The sequence below is a fragment of the Mustela nivalis genome, assembly GCF_964662115.1.
Source record: "Mustela nivalis genome assembly, chromosome: 6".
Lineage (NCBI taxonomy): Eukaryota > Metazoa > Chordata > Mammalia > Carnivora > Mustelidae > Mustela > Mustela nivalis.
The window spans coordinates 42,475,863-42,496,555 of NC_139025.1; the positions used below are offsets into that span (position 1 = coordinate 42,475,863).

The 20,693-nt window shown below is 36.9% G+C and overlaps 1 protein-coding gene across 1 annotated transcript in view; it reads left to right on the plus strand.

Moving 5' to 3' along the window:
* EXOC5 (exocyst complex component 5) overlaps positions 1 to 20,693 on the plus strand; it is a 63,383-nt gene that overhangs the window by 1,337 nt on the left and 41,353 nt on the right. The window contains exons 2-3 of the mRNA XM_082735077.1: positions 19,042 to 19,136; positions 19,780 to 19,927. Coding sequence (XP_082591203.1) covers positions 19,042 to 19,136; positions 19,780 to 19,927 — 243 coding nt within the window. The remainder of the gene's footprint in view (positions 1 to 19,041; positions 19,137 to 19,779; positions 19,928 to 20,693) is intronic.

The window sequence follows — 20,693 nt, forward strand, 5'->3', positions numbered from 1 at the left end:
TGGATTCTTTTTCTGCTTGAGTCAGCAGGTTTTTGGCTTAAAATTTGAATGTCACAGTTTTTACAACAATTGGGAACTTTTCATTTGTTACTGTTACTATATTTTGGGTTCCTGTGAGCTCTTGGGTAGATAATGCTTTTGTTGAGAGGAATAACATACCATTGTTATAATAACTAATAATCAAATAGTAATTTGTGAGTGAACGATTATAATTACAAGAAAGAATTTGGAAATATTAATTGTATGTTCTCAGATGTGTTAAGAGGTATATTGTGTTAACTTCTCTAATTCCAAAATCGTGCCATCTGTTTATTGATTGATGCAGGAGCAGAGAGACACTCTTGTTAAAAGCTTTTACTGTGTGTTTCTGGGTAAGATTCTAAACAGTTCTGTAGTTCCTTGTTTTAACTTTCACATCTTATGAAGATAGAAAGCTGTATATGAAATTGAGATCTTTAATTTGCTAAATGAAATATGTGACCAGTCAGCTATTCATAGAAAACTTACTATTTTCTTACAGGGTTCATAAAGCATTAACCTGTGACTTAATGAATTCTGTATCTCAGACCATATTATGCATATTATGTCTATTTTTCTTTAGATGTTTGACCACATGACTCCACCTAACTTAACTGAAAATATATTTGATTTTTGCCCCCCCAAGGGTAAAGGGGATATATGTGTGTGTTTGTGTGTGTGTGTATGTGTGTGTGTGTGTGTATGACTGTGAAATAAATATATATTTGCTTTCTAAGATCATGCTATTTAGTAAAGTAATTGAACCAAATTAGGGTGTAATGTAGCTGAGTGACTTGTTATGTATAGCTGGTAATTGTCTTAACTGATCAGTGATAGAGACAGACCAGTCCTGTCTGCCAGAGGGTTCATAGGGCAACCTTAAACATGCTTATAGATCTTAAATCATGTGACCTTCTCTTGTTGCTTCATCACATTTAAAAGCCCATTATGTTAAAAGTTATAACTAAATGTTAATAGTTACAATTAAGAAATGTATTTATCTTTTCAGCCTACAGTGCACTCTATTCTTGGGTAAGCTTTCCTCCCTACGTGAAAAGTTGGTCTTTGCGTTAGAGTGAGGAGGAAAATAAAAAACAAACCTCAGTCATTGCTGCTATTTCCTGTTGCTACTGCCGCAGGATCTAGATTGTAGGACATGTCAGGGAGTGTCTTTTTCCCTTCCATTTCTTAGTCACAGCTGGAGAGCTGTAGGAAACAGTTCAGGATGTAGTCAGGATATTTTGTTTTTATGCATCCTGGTTTTAATGCATGATTAAGTTGAATTCTCCTTTCATTTCCACATTGAAAAAGAGGTTACATCAATACAAAATTATGCTTTGAATCCATGAAGTTTTTTAAGTGTTAACTCTACTTCTTTTAAAATCTTAGTGTTGGTCCTGTGAGACTTCCTTTTATAACGTAAGCACCCTCGTATGACGAAATCAAACTCCAGGATATTTCTTCAGTTGGCAGAAATGCTAAAGTTATAGATGATTCAGTTACTTTAATAGTGTATATTCTAGAAATTGGCAAGAATACCTTCATAGTTTCAACCCTTGTTGACAAATTTTCTGAAAGATTCTATCTCCAGTGAGCTAAATTATTCCTTCAGGGTGGACATTGTAAACAGGCTTTCCCATGTGGTTTAGATTATGTTCCCTGCATATAAAAAAAGTGGCTGGGGTAGTGAATTCTTCTGTTGTTATAAGTATTTCTTTCTTTTCTTACTGCACAATTGAGGACATTGTACTTCCCTCTCATTTGCTGTTTTTCTCTTCTGTCATTCCTGGAGTCTTCTTTTTGGGCAGGCTGCCTTTATGGTAGAGTCCATTGTTAACCAGGATCTATTACCCATTCATTCAACAAATATTTGTTGAATACCTATTAAGTTCAAGATAAGGTGCCAAGATTAATGAAGCTGCATGTCTCAAAAGCATGCCATAGAGTGCTTGCTTAGGCAGCACATATATCAAAGGCATGCCTTAGAAATAGTAATACTATGGAATGAGCTGCAAAAAATCGAAAATGCTTTAGAGACCAAGTAAGTTTTGGAAATGGGCATACCTTGCTTTCTGAGAGAGTTACATCATACCTTAGTATATTAAAGGTTCTGAGAAGTTTATTTCCCAAACTAGTTGACCATGAGACGGTTATATTTTCTACTGCTTGTTAATTTTGTGAATTCCATGAAATGTACTTTGGACAATGTTGAGTTACATATAGAACCTGCCCTTATTATTAAATATGGAGAGAGAATGAAGATATATAACGGTTTACATTGGAAATAAATTTATAAATGGTGTTAAAGATAAAGTGTTATAGGAATTGAGAGAATGGGAAGATTACCTCCAGAAGTGGAAAGGATTAGGAAGTGGTATTTGAGTGATACAGTAAGGATCTGCTAGATTTGAGTTTGTACAGCTGGGTGGAAGGACTTTTTAATAAAGCAGACAATAAAATCCAAGACAAAAAAGGGAAGTAAGTGTAGATCCTTGAGGCAAGGGAAGAGTTCTACTTTGGCTGTAGTATAGCATGCATAAAGAAGAGGAATTGCATGTAAGGTAAATTGGGGGTTTAACTGTAGAGATCGAGATCCTAAATGCCAGGATTTGGAATTTAAGTGTTTTCTTTCTTGTTAAGTATAGGCGCCTTGATAATTTTATTTGAGGTCAGGTATTTTGAACATGGTAACAATGGTTGTTTGACCTCCAGATTAGAATTTAAATACCAAGAACACATTTTTGCACAGAGATACATTTGTTTCTTGAGTTTTCAAACTAAGTTAAAATATTTAAACACAGTTACTGAAAAAAGATCTCTCTAGTTCAATTAACTAGGTAAATATATATTAACAAACATGAGATATATAAGTAAAGACTGCCCCCTTTACCTTCTGGTTGCTGAAATGCTACTTGTTTTAGCCATATTAGCTGTTAGATAATTGTGGAACCTGGCTACTAATTAATTAATTATCATGTATTTGAGAAAATGTGTTCATTCAGCAAACATTTATTGAGTACTAGGGCAGAAGTCATCTCAAGTACTGGAGTTAAAACATGGTTTAAGTTAAAAACCTAGTTGGGGGAGTGAAAGGAAAAGAACTCTGTCCTGTCAACACCAAGGCTAGTCTCCTTACTCTGACACCAGATATATGGGGATTTCACCTACAACATTTCTGTTTTCCAGCAGACGCTGGGTGTTCTGTAATTCATTTCAGTTCTGACACGGTCTACTGGGAGTTACCTCAGAACCCAGAAGTTAAGGGCTCAGTACCATAAGTATGTCCCCATTTTAGATACCCGTTGCAGTCCAAGTTGTCACCTGTGCTTCTGACAGTTAGCTATAAATTGGAGTTCTCAAGACTCCCTCTTCAGGTTCGATAATTTGCTGAAACAGCTCACAGAACTCAGGAAAATGGTTTACTAACTAGATTACTAGTTTATTTTAAAGGGATATGACTCAGGAACAACCAGATGGAAGAGATGCCTAGGGCAAGGATGGGGGAAAGAGTGTAGCACTTTCAAGCGCTCCCTGGGTGTACCACCCTCCCAGTACCTTGATGTATTCAGCAGCCTAGAAACTCTCTGAACCCCATACTTTAGGGATTTTTATGGAGGCTTCATCACATAGGAATTACCAGTTATTAACTTAGTTAACTCAGGAGTAGAGGGGCTTCTAATCATGTTTGATCTTTCTGGTGACCAGCCTCCATCCAGGAGCCCTATTGCTTCAGTAGAACAAAAGACACTTCTGTCACTCAGGAAATTACAAGATTTAGGAGTTCCATGTAAGACAGTACTATCAACTACATCACTTAGGAAATTACAAGGGTTTTAGGAGCTCTGTGTCAGGAACCAGGGTCAAAGATCAAATATTAGAACAAAAGATGTTCCTAGCACATTTATCACTTAGGAAAAAACAAAGGCCTTTGGAGTTGAGTACAAAGACTAAAATATGTATTTTTTAAAATAAAGTATACATTTCTTATTATTTTATGATATCACAGGGAAACACATTAATAGATAAGACTGTTGTACAAGTACAGAATCTCTTCCTGGGATAATTAGGAAAGGTTTCATAAAGTAATGACATATAAATTGGGTGTTGATAGGTGAGTAGAGACTTTTCAAGCAGAAGGGCATTCCAAGGCAGAGACAGAAGTGACTGATTTTTAAGGTGTGGTGTGTTTAGGAAAGATAGGGTCTGAGTATGCATGTTTTAGGCATGTGGAGTGGTGGCCCATAGCAAGGCACTAAGACCACAGAGGCAGTTTGGTGGAATCTTCGAGAAGGCCTCCTTACAGGCTACGCTTATGGAAGCTGATACGACTTTTTGAGTGGGGAGAGAGGAGTGGAGAGGCAGATGATTTTAATGTTACTGTGAAGAATGGCTTTCAGTGGGGGAAAAGATTGATAGTTGGGAAAATAGAGGGTGTACCCAACCTGGCATAGTTCTTGTCTTGGTAGGTAGTCCAGAATTATCTATTGATTGATTAATTCAGGCAGGTGAAATTCAGTGGGGACAGAGAAGATAACAAATGTGGAATGACATTTTGAAGAAGAATCAAAAAATTTTGGTTACTGAGGAGTTAATTCCAAATTTTTGAAGTTGGGAAGTAACTGTGACAGAGAAAACAGGAAGGAACCTTTCAGGGGGAAGGAATAATGTATTTATTTTTTTAAAAAAACTACATTTTAAATTTTTAGTAAGATATTCTGGTGGAGAAGTCCAGAGGGCAGTGGGAAATATGAATTAGTAACTCAGAAGAAAACTACAGCTAGAGATACAAATTATCATGGGAGTTGTTACTCTTTATGGGTGGCAGTTAGATAGACTTAGGAATGGATGACATCTCTCAGCTTTGTCTATTACTATTTTGTGATCTTTGACAAGTTACCTAATCTTTTCATACCTTTTTCTTCTCTATAAAATGGGGATAGTAACAGTACCTACCTTAGAGGTTTATTTGCAAGATTAAATGAGTTGATAAATTTAAATGGCTTAGCAGAATGCCATAGAAGAGTATAGCTTTTTAAAATTATTATTGGTAAGTGGGTTGGGAAGAGGACTAGATTGAGAATAGTCAGGGAGAAAAAAATCTTCAAAGAAGACTAATAGGAAATAATCCTAGAGGGAGGAGATAACAGTAGGAGAGAATAACAGAAAGATGCTGTGGAAGGTTGTGTTTTTCAGGATGGCTGCAGATCTTAATTATCCTATAATGGGATGTTGATGCTGTGCCCACGGAGGGGTAGGGCCCGTGCTCCCTTCTTGAATCTAGGCAGGTCTATAACTGTATCAGAAGTGTTGCTTATGTGATTTCCAAGGTTAGATCATGAAAGTCGATGTGCTTGACCTTCTTTAGATTCCCCCCTTAGAATCTAGCAACTACACTACATAGCCCATTGGGAGAATCCAGGCTTTTGGTTGACTGAACTCCCAGACTACGATCAACATCAACTTGTTAACTTGAGAGTAGGTCTTCTAGCCCCAAGTTGAACTGCCTCAGCAGATGTGACATGAAACAGATGAGATTTCTCTGTTGAGTCCTACCTAAATAGCAGATTTGTGAACAAAGTCATCATCATTCTTATTTTAAGCCATTCATTTATTGCAGTGGTTATTATGTAGCAGTAAATGATTAGAACAGGGCTGATCAACTCCTTATCTACACCAAGATTTAGTAGACCTCTATCACTCTCCTTAGAGTGGTGGAGGTAGAGGCAGATGCTTAAAGAGTAGTGGGTTTACATTTGAGTATTTTGTAGTCTGAATTCTCTAATCAAACCAACCAGGTGGTGAACTTCTGCAATGAATGTCTTTAAGTTGAGGATCATTTGTTGACTGTGTGTGTGTAATTAGTGTAAAATATTGAGCCCCTGTTGTGCTCAGGAGTTGAGTGATACACAGTTTAAAAATTTTTATAGGGGCGCCTTGGTGGCTCAGTGGGTTAAAGCCTCTACTTTCAGCTCAGGTCATGATCTCAGGGTCCTGGGATCGAGCCCCGCATCGAGCTCTCTGCTCAGCAAGGAGCCTGCTTCCTCCTGTCTCTCCGCCTGCCTCTCTGCCTACTTGTGATCTCTGTCTGTCAAATAAATAAATAAATAAATATTTAAAAATTTATATATATAAGATATTTTAAAAATGTATGCTAACTTTTCTGATGCTATTTTCTTTCCTTGGAATTGAAATATAAAAAAAGTAGTAACAGAATGTAGTTAACTTTATCATATGTAGACATCTTAGCTTTCTAGGGATGTAATGAATCAAAAAAATAAATGATTCCAGGGCATCTGGGTGGCTCACGATTATTGAGCGTCCACATCTTAATTTCAGCTTGGGTTGGCGGGCTCTGCGCTCAGCAGGGAGTCTGCTTGGGATTCTTGCTCTCCCTCTCCCTTTGCCCCCCCCCCTCCACTTTAGCTCTCTAAAATGAATAAATCTGTAAAAAGTTTTTTTTTTAAGTGAGCGAGTCCTTGGATCTATTTGCTTAATTTGATCCCAGAGGCATTTGTTAAGTGTGTGTAAATATATTTAATGTGTAAATTTGTAAATATATTTGATTTGAAATGCTAATGTAAGATTTGTTAGATACTTTAAGTGATAATTTTCATGGTGTTTATATAATTTTAAAAGACACCATAATAGAGTGGAAAAATACCTGATTTGAATACTGGTTTAATACCTTGACAAGATTTAAATTTCATTGCTTTAGTTACTTATATATAAAAATGAGATGAAGGGTCTAGAGTAAGATGATATTTAATGACCATTCTAGCTTTAAACATTTTTTTTTAATGTTATTTCTTTATTTTAGAGATATTTAGAGAGAGAGAGAGAACAAATGGGAGTGGAGCAGAGAGGAACAAGCCAACCCCACGCTAAGCACAGAGCCCAGCGTGGGGCTTGATCCCAAGACCCTGAGATCCCAAGACCTGAGCTGAAACCAAAGAATCAGACACTTATCCTTCTGAGCCACCCCGGCACCCCTCTAGCTTTGCAATTTTTTTTTTTTTAAGATTTTATTTATTTCTTTAACAGAGAGAGAGAGAGAGAGAGAGAGAGAAACAGATCACAAGCAGGCAGAGAGGCAGGCAGAGAAAGGGGGAAGCAGGCTCCCCAATGAGCAGAGAGCCTGACGTGGGGCTCGATCCCAGGACCTGAGATCATGACCTGAGCCAAAGGCAGAGGCTTTAACCCACTGAGCCACCCAGGCACCCCTAGTTTTGCAATTTTTAACCCTATTCTGTGGTTCTTTTGAGACTGGTATAAAAAAAAATACTATAACATTCTGTTACCTTTCTCTTTGGGGCATAGAAATCAGATATTACTTTACTCTCAGAAGTGAGATACATTCTATTCTGAAGAGAGATTTTGCATAACAGAATCTAAAATATTTCATAAAATTCTTAAGTACCACCAGTTAGTCATCTTCAAAATAATTCTAATGTGATTAATTGGCTAATTTTATCATAGTTTAAAGAGCTAGCATGCCCTTCAAGTTGGAATGTTAAAATTGACTTTAGAAAAGTGGGGCACCTGGGTGGCTCATTCAGTTAAACTTCTGCCTTCAGCTCAGGTCATGATCCCAGAGTCCTGGGATGGAGCCCCACTTTGGGACCCCTGCTCAGTGGAGAGACTGCTTCTCCCTCTGCCCCTCACTCAACTTTGTGCTCTTCTTTTCTCTCTCAAGTGTACACTGTCTCTCAAATAAATAAATAAAATCTTAAAAAAAATAAGTAAAATTATTCATCTTATAGTGTTGCCGATAATTTTCAAACTTACTTTGGCAGAGTTTGCCTTAGTTGCCATTTAAGTGTCTTTTTTTTTTTTTTTTTTAAGATTTTATTTATTTATTTGACAGAGAGAGATCACAAGTAGGTAGAGAGGCAGGCAGAGAGAGAGAGAGGAGGAAGCAGGCTCCCTGCTGAGCAGAGAGCCCGATGCGGGACTCGATCCCAGGACCCTGAGATCATGACCTGAGCCGAAGGCAGCGGTTTAACCCACTGAGCCACCCAGGCGCCCCCCATTTAAGTGTCTTAATGTGCTTTATCTTCCTACCTTTCTACTTCACCAGACTGGCACAAAATAAAGGGTTTATAGTGCTTTAAAGAAAAAAAACAATACTTACTAAATGTACTTTATCTATTAATCCCCCATAAAACACAGTCTCTTGAAAAACAAATCAAATGAGGTTAAAAAGGAGAGACTAAATGTAGTAAAATTTAGTTCCAGTGCCAGAATTGCATAAGGTTCATATTTGGTTTTTATTGAAATTTTGAGTTTTCCAAAATTGGGAATGCCTGTTATTTATTTTTGGAGTGTGGATTGGTAGTACTGCCTTTGTGGTTTTGGATATGTGGAACAAGGCTTGATTTTTCAAGATCCTTTGCAGGAGATTTGGCCATGGCCCCAATTTAGCAAGTGTTTTGACTTACTGTGCATCTGTGGTGCTCAGTATTATTCTCTTGACCCCAGTTGGAAGCAAGCGAAATGTATGACAGATGCTATGCTTGGTTTCAATTTAAGTGAGGAGAAGAGTAAAACTTATAAAAGTTATTATAAAACAATAAATGATACAAGTGTCAGTATTGTTCTGTGTTGAGATTTGAATTTTTAAGCGTTGTTAGGGGTTTAAATGAAAAAATCAGGGAAGGTCATGTAGGGATGGAGCTCTTCAAGGAGGAAATAGGAATTGAGCTGGGCTTTGAGTAAATATAAAAAGGTGTTTAGATTTTTGGAAGAGAAAGAATATCCTCGTGGGATGAGTTACCTGGCCACAGGTAAAGAGGCAGAGGTAGCATAGATGTGAAGAGAAGACTGGACTAGGCTGATGGTAATATGGCTGTTCATTTTGGAGGTAAAAGAAGTTGGATAGGAAGTGTAAGATAAGAACCTTAAAGGTGGATGTAAGAGTGTGAGCTTAGTAGCTTAGGAATTGCATAGGAAGTTTCTGACTAAAAGAAAGCAGTGTTTTAAAGATTAATTTGGCAGTGGTATGCACAATAAATGTAATAAAAATACTTTATAGGTAGTACTTGTGAACCCATGGGTTAGTGCTTTAATAGGACCACGAAATACTTCCTTATGAAATCCTCTGAGCCTTATTTTTTTTTCATCTAGGCTAGGGGAAAATATTACAGTTTATTTTTAGTTTGTGGGTGGTTGTAACACATTGCATTCAATCTATTTTTGGGAAAGATACTTTAAGAAAACATAGAAGTTTAGTTTTATCAAAGAAACAATGTTAAATTAGGGATTTATGTTTCTCTCCAAGAGCATGATTTCTTAATTTTTAGTAGAAGTGACCACAAACTCCATGGTTTCCTTACAACTGGTAGCAGTTGTAAAAAATACAAAATCAGTTTAACAGACTGACACAATAATCAAGTATGTAAAGTTGAACTTAATATGGTAGTGTTTTAGTCTGTGGTGCATACTTCTGAGGTTTTTGTTTTTTGGGGGACAATTTTTGCTTTTAATTACTGTAGTAAAGTAGAAGGTAAGGATGTAACTTAGGTTTGTGAAATTCTAAAAGATTTTTTGGGGGGAATTGTTGACAGGTGTCTTTGAGAATACTTTGGGGTGAGTTGGTCATTTGGAAGTCTTAAAATCTGTTAGTTTGGCTATCTTTCTTATTGTAAATGCCTTTGCAGCAAGGTTACATGTTAGAGAGCAAGTTCCTGGGATTTATTTGGTTTTATAAGCAGAAAGCATTTTGTTTTGTTTTGCTTTTTGTTTTTTTGGAACTTGCATTCCATTGAGAGCTGTAGCTGATTTATCTTAAACTCTTGTGATAATTCAATTGTCTTTGAGGGTAAAACCTGTACTTTACTTCCAGGTCACTGTTCTCTTCTGATTTTTCCTCCTCCCTCTACTGATCCTTCCTGCTTTTGTCTCTTTTGTTGGATCCTTTTCCTCCATCTATTTGAATGTTGTTGACATGTTCTTTTCTTTCCTAGATGTCATCTAGTTCTGAGATTTTTTTTTTTATTTTTATTTTTTTTTAAAGATTTTTTTTTTTTTTTTAATTTGACAGAGAGAGATCACAAGTAGGCAGAGAGACAGGCAGAGAGAGAGAGAGGAGGAAGCAGGCTCCCTGCTGAGCAGAGAGCCCGATGCGGGACTCGATCCCAGGACCCTGAGATCATGACCTGAGCTGAAGGCAGCGGCTTAACCCACTGAGCCACCCAGGCACCCTAGTTCTGAGATTTTAAATAACTCTAGAATTATATCTAGCTCTAGTTCTTCCCTGTAATACAAACTTATTTTTCTCATTATGTGCTCTGCATTTTCTCTTACTGTATATCAAATAGATGTCCACAACAGATCATATGCAAAGCATAAGTTGTTTCCTCACTCCCTCTTTCCATCTTTTCCCAGTCTTGGTAAATGACACCACCCACTATTCACACAGTTAGTTGTTCAGGCTGCAATCCTCCATGAGTAATCATAATTTCCTTTTTAAATTTCTCCCCATATCTAATCCAGCAGTTTGTATGAATACATCCTTTAAAATGTCATGAACCCGATCATTCCTTAGTATCTTCACCATTGTCACTTTCATCTGAACTATTACCATTATCTCTCAACTACCACAGTATTGCAGGTTGAGTTCTCTGAAAAGCAGACTTTGAGACAGAGTTTAGTGTGCAGAATATTTACTAGGAGGAACTTTTGGAATGAATATCTGTGAAGGGACAAGGTTAGGATGCAGGATTGGGCCTGTGGATAAAGAGAGCTATGGTGGGCACCTGGGTGGCTCAGTGGTTTGAGGCCTCTGCCTTCTGCTCAGGTCATGATCCCCGGGTCCTGGGATCGAGCCCCGCATCGGGCTCTTTGCTCAGCAGGGAGCCTGCTTCCTCCTCTCTCTCTGTCTGCCTCTCTGCCTACTTGTGATCTCTGTCTGTCAAATAAATAAATAAAATCTTAAAAAAAAAAAAGAGAGAGAGAGAGAGAGCTATGGTGTTGGCCGCGTGACGGTGTTATTGGCCCCAGTGGGGGGTTCTGGAACAAAAATGAACTGTCAGCGTTGTCCTGCTTTGAACCAAAGTGGTCGGGCCTTTATAAAAAAATCCCTATCTTAGGTATTGCTAGATCACACTGGGAAAAGTATGACATTGAGTCAATTGGTTCTCTGCCACTGAAGTGATCTCTGAAAATACTGCCGGCTGAAAGTTCTCTGCTGATAGCACCACACTGCTAGCTGCTAGAACAAGACCTTTCTTGAAGGGAGATCTGGATGACATATCACTATGTCTACCACAAACCACTCCTGTGCCACTAGACTCCACCTTTTCCTATACACTTGGGAAGCAGCTCCTCTCACGTTCCAATTGGGGGGAAAATTAGGAGGTTAGTGGGGTGAACTATGGCTCCCACTATTGTGGCGGGTTTCAGGTTACAACTGATACTCATTTCTCTAGTCTCTGTTTCCCTTCTCTAGTCTCCATTCTAATACTCCCTTACCTTCAGCTAAATGCCTCTGCTAATCTTGGTGGCTTTACTGGTTACCATGCCCTTCTTAGGCCAGGGTTGCTGTGCTTGTTTGTGTACTTTCAGAATTGGTCAAAAGAGTACCAAGAGATCTCCATGAAGAGATCTGTGTGTCACAAATATTGTTCCTGCACCTATGATGTAATAGCAGCCCTACCTCCTGATTAGAATCAGTTGCCTCTGCCAAAGATAGTCATTCCTCTTCTTGCCTTTATCCACTGGATGTAAGCAGCTGAAGTGCCCAGGCAGCACTCATAGTTATTGTTTAATGGGACTTTTATTTTATTCCCAGGTGAAGAGATCTTTGCCTTTGGAGATCAGACCTCTCTCTAGACCCCAAAATTGTAGGACTAGAAAGCACAAATTGAGAGTCATTATAAGCAGGACCACTTCTGCTTTTGTGCATTGTTCTCAGACTTATGTTTTTCCTGTGGGAACACAGCATGATATAAAGGTTTTAAATTCAGAATATATACTGCCTTTTGGAGAATAGTGCTCCATCTTTATAGTTATTGTCTCTGAACTTCAGCTGTGCCTTTAGCAGGCTGTTCCAGTGCCCTGTCAGACTAGTAGCTTCTGGGTGGTGTGGTCTATGATATGACCATTGGATCCATGGTCACCTCCTTTGCTGTAAAGTGGGTCCTTTGAGGTGATGTGGTATGTGGGATCCAGTGCCACAGAAACAATATTCCCTCTGAGGAGAGGCATAACCAACTCAAATGTTTCTATTCCTGTCAGAATGAATTACTTATCTAGACTGGAAAGGAACTAATGTAATCAACATGCTACTACGTGGTTGATTAGTTTGCTTGAAGGATGTGGCTCTTTCAGGGGCTTAAAGTTGGTTTTTGTTACTGTTAGGCTTGATATTGAACTTTGATGATAGCTGGATCAGCTTTAGTAAGTAGGACCTCATGCTCTTGGGCCTGTGTTGTCTCTGTTCATGTCCCCTCTGTTCATGTCCCCAGGGTGCTGATGCTAGGCAAAGGCAGACTGATGTCAACTGATAGAGTCATTTTGTCTACCTGATTGTTTGATTCTTCTTCTATGGTAGATGGCTGGTGTTACAGAGATCTTCACACTCTGTGCTCACTTACATGTATCCATCCACATGCCTCTATCCCAGATTCCTCCATCCTCAGTCTTCTAATTTTCCCCTCTCATAGCCAGTCCCTTTGCCATTGTCTTTGACTCCATATATGCTAACCTAAGGTCCATTCTCTGTCCACCTAATCTGATGAGCAGGTATATTTTGCAACACTTTGCCTGTTCAGAGGATTTTTTTTTTCTTGCTGCTGAATTTCAAGGCCACCTGAGTGAGGTTTTAATTGCAGCTGCTGTCCATTTTTAGTTGATACCTGCATGCCTAGCCAACTCTCCAAAACCAAGCACAGGCTTTTTCCTTCTCCATCACCTGGTTGTAAGAGATCCCCCATAAGGCTATATATGTTAATTGAAGGAGGAATGCTAGTGCAATAATGGTAGAGATCATGGGAGTTTGGACTTTATGCTTATGCAGTTTGCTTTCTGGTTTTATTCATATCTGATTCTGGGTTTACTCCATCCATCTTAAGATGACGAGTTCCTCAGTCCACTTGACATAATAACTTCATGAGTCTATTAGAACCCAACTGATGCTGTAAAGTTCTGGATACATGTTCACTTCATGCCGTGTGGTTAGGTGTGCTATCTCTGCCAGGGTCCAGTGGCACATCAGGAGTTATTTCTTAAAAGGTCTATAATTCTCTGCTATAGATGACACGGTCTTGCTTTATTATCCAGATATCTGTATTGTGATTATCCTACTGCGGCTTGCCACAACTCCACTTGGCATTGTTTCCCAAAACTGATACCTTTAGTAAACACTTGATTCCTTTAATACTATACGGTGTGTGAAGTTGTATGACCCAGACAGCAGTGTTGGTTGTCTGGCCCCAACTTGTGCACAGCCCTTTCCTGCTTTTATGTCACTTGATATATGTGCCAGAGCATGTGCATTCAGAACCTGGAAAGGCCTATCAGGTATTGTGTGTCCTTGTGGTGGAAGGTACAAGGTACAATAATTGTCCTTTACTTTAAGTGAGATGTCTTGGCATACCCCGATTACCTTAAAATTTTACTGATTCAATGTGCCCTTGCGTCTTTGTATAGTATATAGCAGTCTCTTGAGTGCATATATCTTATGAAGACCTCTCCAATGATGTTAGTTACATATGATGAATCAGTAAGATGTTCTTCAGAACATCCAAATGGTACAGATTATGTTATAATAGAAGTAGGAGAGTTCACATGGTCTTGAAGCAAAGCTGTAATGTATACCATTGTCTGTTCCATGTCTGATCCTCTTTTTTAATAGGGATAGAAAATAGTGTATCTGCCAAATCATTAGCCATATACCGTGAGGATAGGAGATACTACATCTGGCATGACACATATAATGGGCTACTTTCTGGTTGATTTTGAGATAATCACCTCCCAGGATTTGTCTGGCAAGACCCAGACTAATGAATTAGGTGAGAAAATTATGAGGAATGTAACTCCAGCATTCTTTAGATAAGACGTTGGCATGGGGTAGACACTGTTTTTAGAGTTTTACTGATAGACAGCCATGCCCTTTTGTTTATTCATTGTCTATGGCTACATTTGTACTATGGCTGCAGAGTTTAATGGTTGTAAGAAAACTGTATGGCTTATAGGCCTAAAATACTTACTGTCTGGCTCCTTAAGATAAAAAATTGCTCATCCTTGTTTTAGACCTTTAAGAGTGACACTAAATTTTGCCCTCCCACCTGATTTACTACATCAAGTAGAGGCAATTTCAGAGACACCTTGGACTTCCCCACTATCAAAGCTCTTACTCTATGGACCAAGGACCCAGCTGGGAGTTACATCAGTCATCAAGTGTGTCTATCACTGTTACATGTTTGCAGACTGGGGAAATGGCCAGTAGTTGGAGTAGTGGAGCCACTGGATCTTGGCTAAGAATCCGTTTATTTCTTGGTTCCTGAAAGTCCTCACTTTCTTGAGTCCATGATGTTTGGAGTCAATCAAGTATTGGAATCACCTAGGACCTTCTAAACAACAGACCTCAAAATGTTTGAGTGTTCCCCTTTCCCTAGTGCACAGTACTCAAGTAAATGGTCATAGCTCTTTTAGGGGGAAGGAGTAGTAGAATCATAACTGCATATATTTGTTAGCATATTGGAGAGTCCTCCCTTCCGGAATTTGGCCCTTTTTTCAGTAAATAGCTGGAAGTATATCATAGTACATCCTCTATGACCTTGACATAAGCTCTGGACTCCTACTACCTGTTTTATATCTCATCTACAATATTCTCTGCTCTAGTCACTCTGGCCTCTTGTCATTGCTCATATGTCCAGTTTGTTCTCTCTATTTGGAGCATTGCTTTCCTCCATAGCTTATTCCTTAGCTGTGTTCAGGTCTTTGTTCAAAATTTGTTTTCTTAGCCCTTGCCTGATTACTTCTGCCAAATAACTACTTTAATTCATTACTCTGTATCCTCTTTAGTTTTCTTCATAGTTCTTATTTATCATTTATCTGTTCATTTGTTTGTCCCTCCCTTTCATGACATCCATAGGGGCAGAGATTTTTCCCCTCCCTTGTTTACTGCTATTTCCTGGGTTTGTAGAATAGTCAGTAACATGCACTAGGCCCTCCATGAATATTTGTTGAATGAAGGAATATTGTATTTTGAGAAAATTAAAATATTTCATATTAAAAAATGCTTGCTTGTTTTTTTTTTACCATGTCACATATTTGGCTGCTGATGTATAAATTTTTGAACATATATATAATTTAATAAAACTGGTATATTGAAATTAACAAACTGTACATTTCAATGAAGTTTGAAAGTTGAAAATTGCCATAATAAATTGCAATTTATTCTTACCGAATAATAAATTAATAACCCATGAGAACTATGATTATTAATTATTTACTTAGATGTGCATGTGTAAAATATGACAAGGAAAAGGAACATGATTATTATGTAAAGTTATTTATGGGAGTATTGTGGACTTTTGGAAGACGTGACTACTTTCTAAATTAATTTAACTTCTTTTATTTATTTATTTATTTATTTTAAAGATTTTCTTTATTTATTTGAGAGTGAGAGAGTGAGAGAGAGCATTAGAAGGGAGAAGGTCAGAGGGAGAAGCAGACTCCCGATGGAGCTGGGAGCCCGATGAGGGACTCGATCCCAGGATTCAAGGATCCTGACCTGGGGCGAAGGCAGTCGCTTAACCAACTGAGCCACCCAAGTGCCCAATTTAGCCTCTTTTAAAGAAAAAGCTCTGGATTTTACCAGAAGTGAATATTTGGACCTCTGAAATCAGATAAATCCGTGTGACCTTGGATTAAATAACCTTTTTGTATCACACAGTTGCATAGGTATAAAATGAATCAATGTTGATAAAACCTACCTCATAGACTTGTATTAAATGAGCTAAAGTATGTAAAGTATTAGGTACATAATAAGCCCTTAAAAATTAGCTGTTGTCAACATTATTTAGGAGTATTTCATATTCTTGTCAGATTTTAAGTTTTGAAGTAGCTCAGTTTCTAAAGTTCTAAGTAGCTCTAAGCAAATTCCTTTATCTTGAGTCAATGTTTCCCAATTTACATATGTAAATAAAGAATTTTTTGACATACATAAACTTTTATCTCAATAGAAATGAAGTAGACAGAGAAGAGGTTTGATTATTTAAATGATCATATGTTTGTTAAATGTGTTAATTATATTTCAGAGGGCCAAAAGTTTTCTTTCGTGGGAGATCTAATTTATCGTTAGGACTTAATTCTCAAACATGTCAGCACATGGATAAACTGTTCTTTTTTTTTTTAAAGTAGCCAACAACCTTGTTTACTTTCTGTGCCTCCATTCTATCAGATAGCTTCTCTATAATGGCAATCTTATGAGAGAAACTGGATTAATATTACAGCTATTTTTCAGTTATTTGACTGCTATACAAGAGACTTTTATAGGTAAAATGTAAAGTTTTAAAGTTTTTTTAATACCTACTTATATTGTTTTGTGTTCTTACTGCTCAATGTTTACTTTTTTCTTTTAGCAATTAGTGATGTTAACAGTCGTAAAGGTTTTATGGTTTTCTTATAAAATATGAACCAGTTTGAAAGTTGATATTGGATTCTGCCTTCAGACAGGCATGTGACAGTGTATCAGTTGTCTGATAAAATTACTGGTATGCATTATTGGTGGGTCATATGATTGGAATGTTTATAAATATAAGTAGAAATTTTAAAAGACATGATCAGTGATGTGCATATGCCTTCATGTGGCAGTTTTTAACTTTTTAGCTTCACTTGTTATACTTACCATCTAACTTTAGGTACAGGGAACTACTTGTAGTTTCCCATAGTTGCCATTCAGTTTTACATAGCAATAGAACAGAATGATTCAAATCTCAGCTCAGCTTGTGTTACCTTGGTTAAGTAATTAAGCTCTCTTAATTTTAGTTTCCTCATCATATAGTGAGGATAAAATAGGACCTTCTTTACAGGTCTTATGAAGAGAATAGTAAATGAAGTAATACATGTAAAGTATTTATGTGAGATGTTATTCTTGTTGGTACATACAAGTTGTTGGTTCATATAATAAGAATGTGCACAATGCATATTCTTATCATGATGATTATTGTCAGCCTGACTGAAATTCGTGCTCTCATTCCTCCTCTCACATGAGACTGGTGAACGATTCTCTCAAATACCAGTGTGGTGGTGGTGGTGATGAAGATGATGATAAAAAACAAGTTTATTATCTGTTGGCCCTAATTGTCATCTCTCATGTTTCTCCAGATGTTGTCCATGTGGTCTAGACTATCTTACTTCTCAGTTCCTCTAATAGGTTAGGTTCTATCTGCTCTTTCCTAATAGGAAAAATATTTGTTCCATTATTGTCTGGCTGATTTTTCTTCTTTATTCTAGTCTCAGCTGAATTGTTAGGTCCTCTGAAAGTTTGCATGATGTAATGCCTACTTCTTGCCAGTCTTCTCTCCCTTACTGTCTTCCCATCATCTGTTCCTGTTGTGTAGGCTTAGATCCAGGACTTTTCTTTTGCTTACATTTATCACAATTACAACTAGTTTTGTCTGTACTTGTTTATTGTTGGCATCCTTACCTAGATCATTCCTATGAGGCCTTGCAGGAACCCTGTCTGTTGAATTAACATCTATATTCTACTACTATGCCTAGCACATAGCAATTGCTTAGCAAAATTTGCTGAATTAATAAATACCACATTTCTGTTGCCCAGGTAAAAGTTTACTAGAAGTGTTTAATATTAAAGTTTGCACACATTCTTTCTTTTATGTATCACATATGATGCATTCTTTATAATTTTTCCCCTATTAGGATGTGAGTTTCTTGAGGTTACAGTTTTTTAATATATCTTTTTATTTCAAAGCCTAACAGTGCTTGGCACTGGAAATTTTATTGTTCAATGAATGTTTATCAATGAAAATATGTTTTTAACACATGATTAACAAATGGAGAATTCAAACTAGAATCACCAGCAAATGCTACTAGTTTTAAGTTACATGCTAAATGGGAGGCAATATATGATATCCAGTTGTGTGAAAGAAGGTAGTATGAAAAGTACATAAATTAGTGTGTATTAGTCTAAAAAAATTATTGTCAGCTAATGGTGAACATTTGAATGTTTAGTTTCTTGATTGGGTCTTCTACTTGAATACTCCTTTTTTTTTTCACAATTTTTTTCTGAGAAAATTTAGAAAAGTGTATGTGTATTCATCAGTATTATATGTAAACATTTTTGCATTTAATTTTTTAGCATGATTTTAATAGGAAGATAGTTTTTCATCCTGCAAATTTGTCATTATTTTTAAATAATGACTTATTGAATATTTATAAGACAATTTTGAGGTATTATACATAATACTCAGTGAACATTCAGCAAAAATTGTTGTGTTCGTATCTGCTTTCCCCTTAGAATTTTAAAGGTAGAATTACTGGGTTAAAGGGTATAAGCATTTGTAATGCTGTTGATGTTATTAAATCATTATCTGTTGTCCTTCAAAAATATTCTACCTATCAATGTTTCTAAAACATGAGTGTGTGAATTTCAGTTTGCCCTCTCCTGTGTTGCATATTGTAATTACCAAAAAAACCACTTTTTCAATGTGTGTCATTAAAAAAAAATGATAATTTGATTTTATTTGATGATTAGTGAGGCCACAAGTATTTCATGTTTCTCGTATGTCTTCTATAAATTGTATCCTTTGTTCATTTTTCCATAGGGATGTTCTAACTAATTATAATACTATTCTAATATTTTAATATCCTAATTTTTATTAATCTATTCATTTTAAAAAATGAAACAGCCTTGTACATTTTAATAATATTGATGTGTTTAAATGGAAATTTAATTCCATTTTAAGACCTCACATAGTAGAACCTGTTTCATTTTTGTAAGTAGCATTAATTTATCTCCTCCGAACTTTTTAAAAGAACATTTATTTTGTAAACTAGGAGCCTTTTGTGGCAGATGAGTATATTGAACGACTTGTGTGGAGAACCCCAGGAGGAGGCTCTAGAGGGGGTCCTGAAGCTTTCGATCCCAAAAGGTGAAGTAAAAATGTTTTTTCCCCATAGATCCAGTCTGGTACAAATTTGTGTTTGGAATAGAGGTGACTATTGAAATTCCTTCCAAAGTTTGTGTGAAGGGATTTTAGTTAATACGTGGCCAGTAATGATAAAAGCATTAGAATTAGGGGTTGTTTTCTTTTATATTTCTTTTATTTTAGAGAATGACTTCAAATAGTGTTAGGGGAGGGGTTTTATTGTGTTAAAAGAATTTAATTTTTTCTCCAATTAATAATAAATTAGAAAAGGTTGATTATATTCTAAAATAAAAACATGTTGAATATGTCACTATTCCCTGGAATGCACAATGTTATTTTTATATAGTCTATAAATATTTTTATAGTATATATATTAAATATATATTTTTATCTTTTTGACTATTTTCTATAAAATTGATTTCTATTCTGGCAAGTAGAAGAGATTCTGGGTGAAGTTTTCTTTTTTTTTCCTGGGTGAGGTTTTCATTCATCATAAAGATAATCCCAAAGATGTTCTTGAGAAAATTAACATGGTCATCCCTACTTCAGGGGATGGTTATTGATACTTTATTACAAGTGAACTGGCCAGTTCCTAAAGATTACTCATGGATGAATTGATATATATATTCTGATTTTCCTCTATTAGGTTATTAGAAGAATTTGTAAATCATATTCAGGAACTACAGATAATGGATGAAAGGATTCAAAGGAAAGTAGAGAAGCTAGAGCAACAGTGTCAGAAAGAAGCCAAGGAATTTGCCAAGAAGGTACAAGAGCTCCAGAAAAGCAATCAGGTAAACAGTTAAGCTATGAATAGTTTACACAGGTTATAATATCTTTATTTCCTTCCACTATTAAGTTCTTTAAAAACTCTAGTCACGTAATAGTAACTGTTGAGGTTTCTATCAACTGTTCCCATTTCTGGGGAAAAATGTCAGTGAATTGTTAACAGCCACTCTTAGCACTGACTTGCTGTTGATCTGTGGTTTGTGATCATGGTAGATCCTTCTTAGGTTGGAGTGGTATCCAGTACAGTCACAGTGCAAACTTTAGCAGACCTGCATTTTTAGGGGCTCATGATTAGCTTGGATATTTAAGTAGTCATTTGTATTCTCATTAAGCATAAAACAAAGTTAATACCAGAACAGCTATTGCCTGGATCAGTTTTTCCCCTAATCTGGGAAGTTTTCTACAAATCATGTGGTATATACTCAAACGAGAACTGTGATGCCACAGTGAGAGTGGATTCAGAACTCTTCCTCAGTCCATTTTGGAGTAAAATCAAATCACTAGCCTGGCCCTGTGGTAAGTAAGCAACTTCCAAGCCATTCTTTTTTTTTTTTAAGATTTTATTTATTTATTTGTCAGAGAGAGAGAAAGCACAGGCAGACAGAGTGGCAGAGGGAGAAGCAGGCTCCCTGTGGAGCAAGGAGCCTGATGTAGGACTTGATTCCAGATGCTGGGATCATGACCTTAGCCGAAGGCAGCTGCTTAACCAACTGAGCCACCCAGGCGTCCCTTTCCAAGCCATTCTTAAGTCCCAAATTGAATCTGGATCAT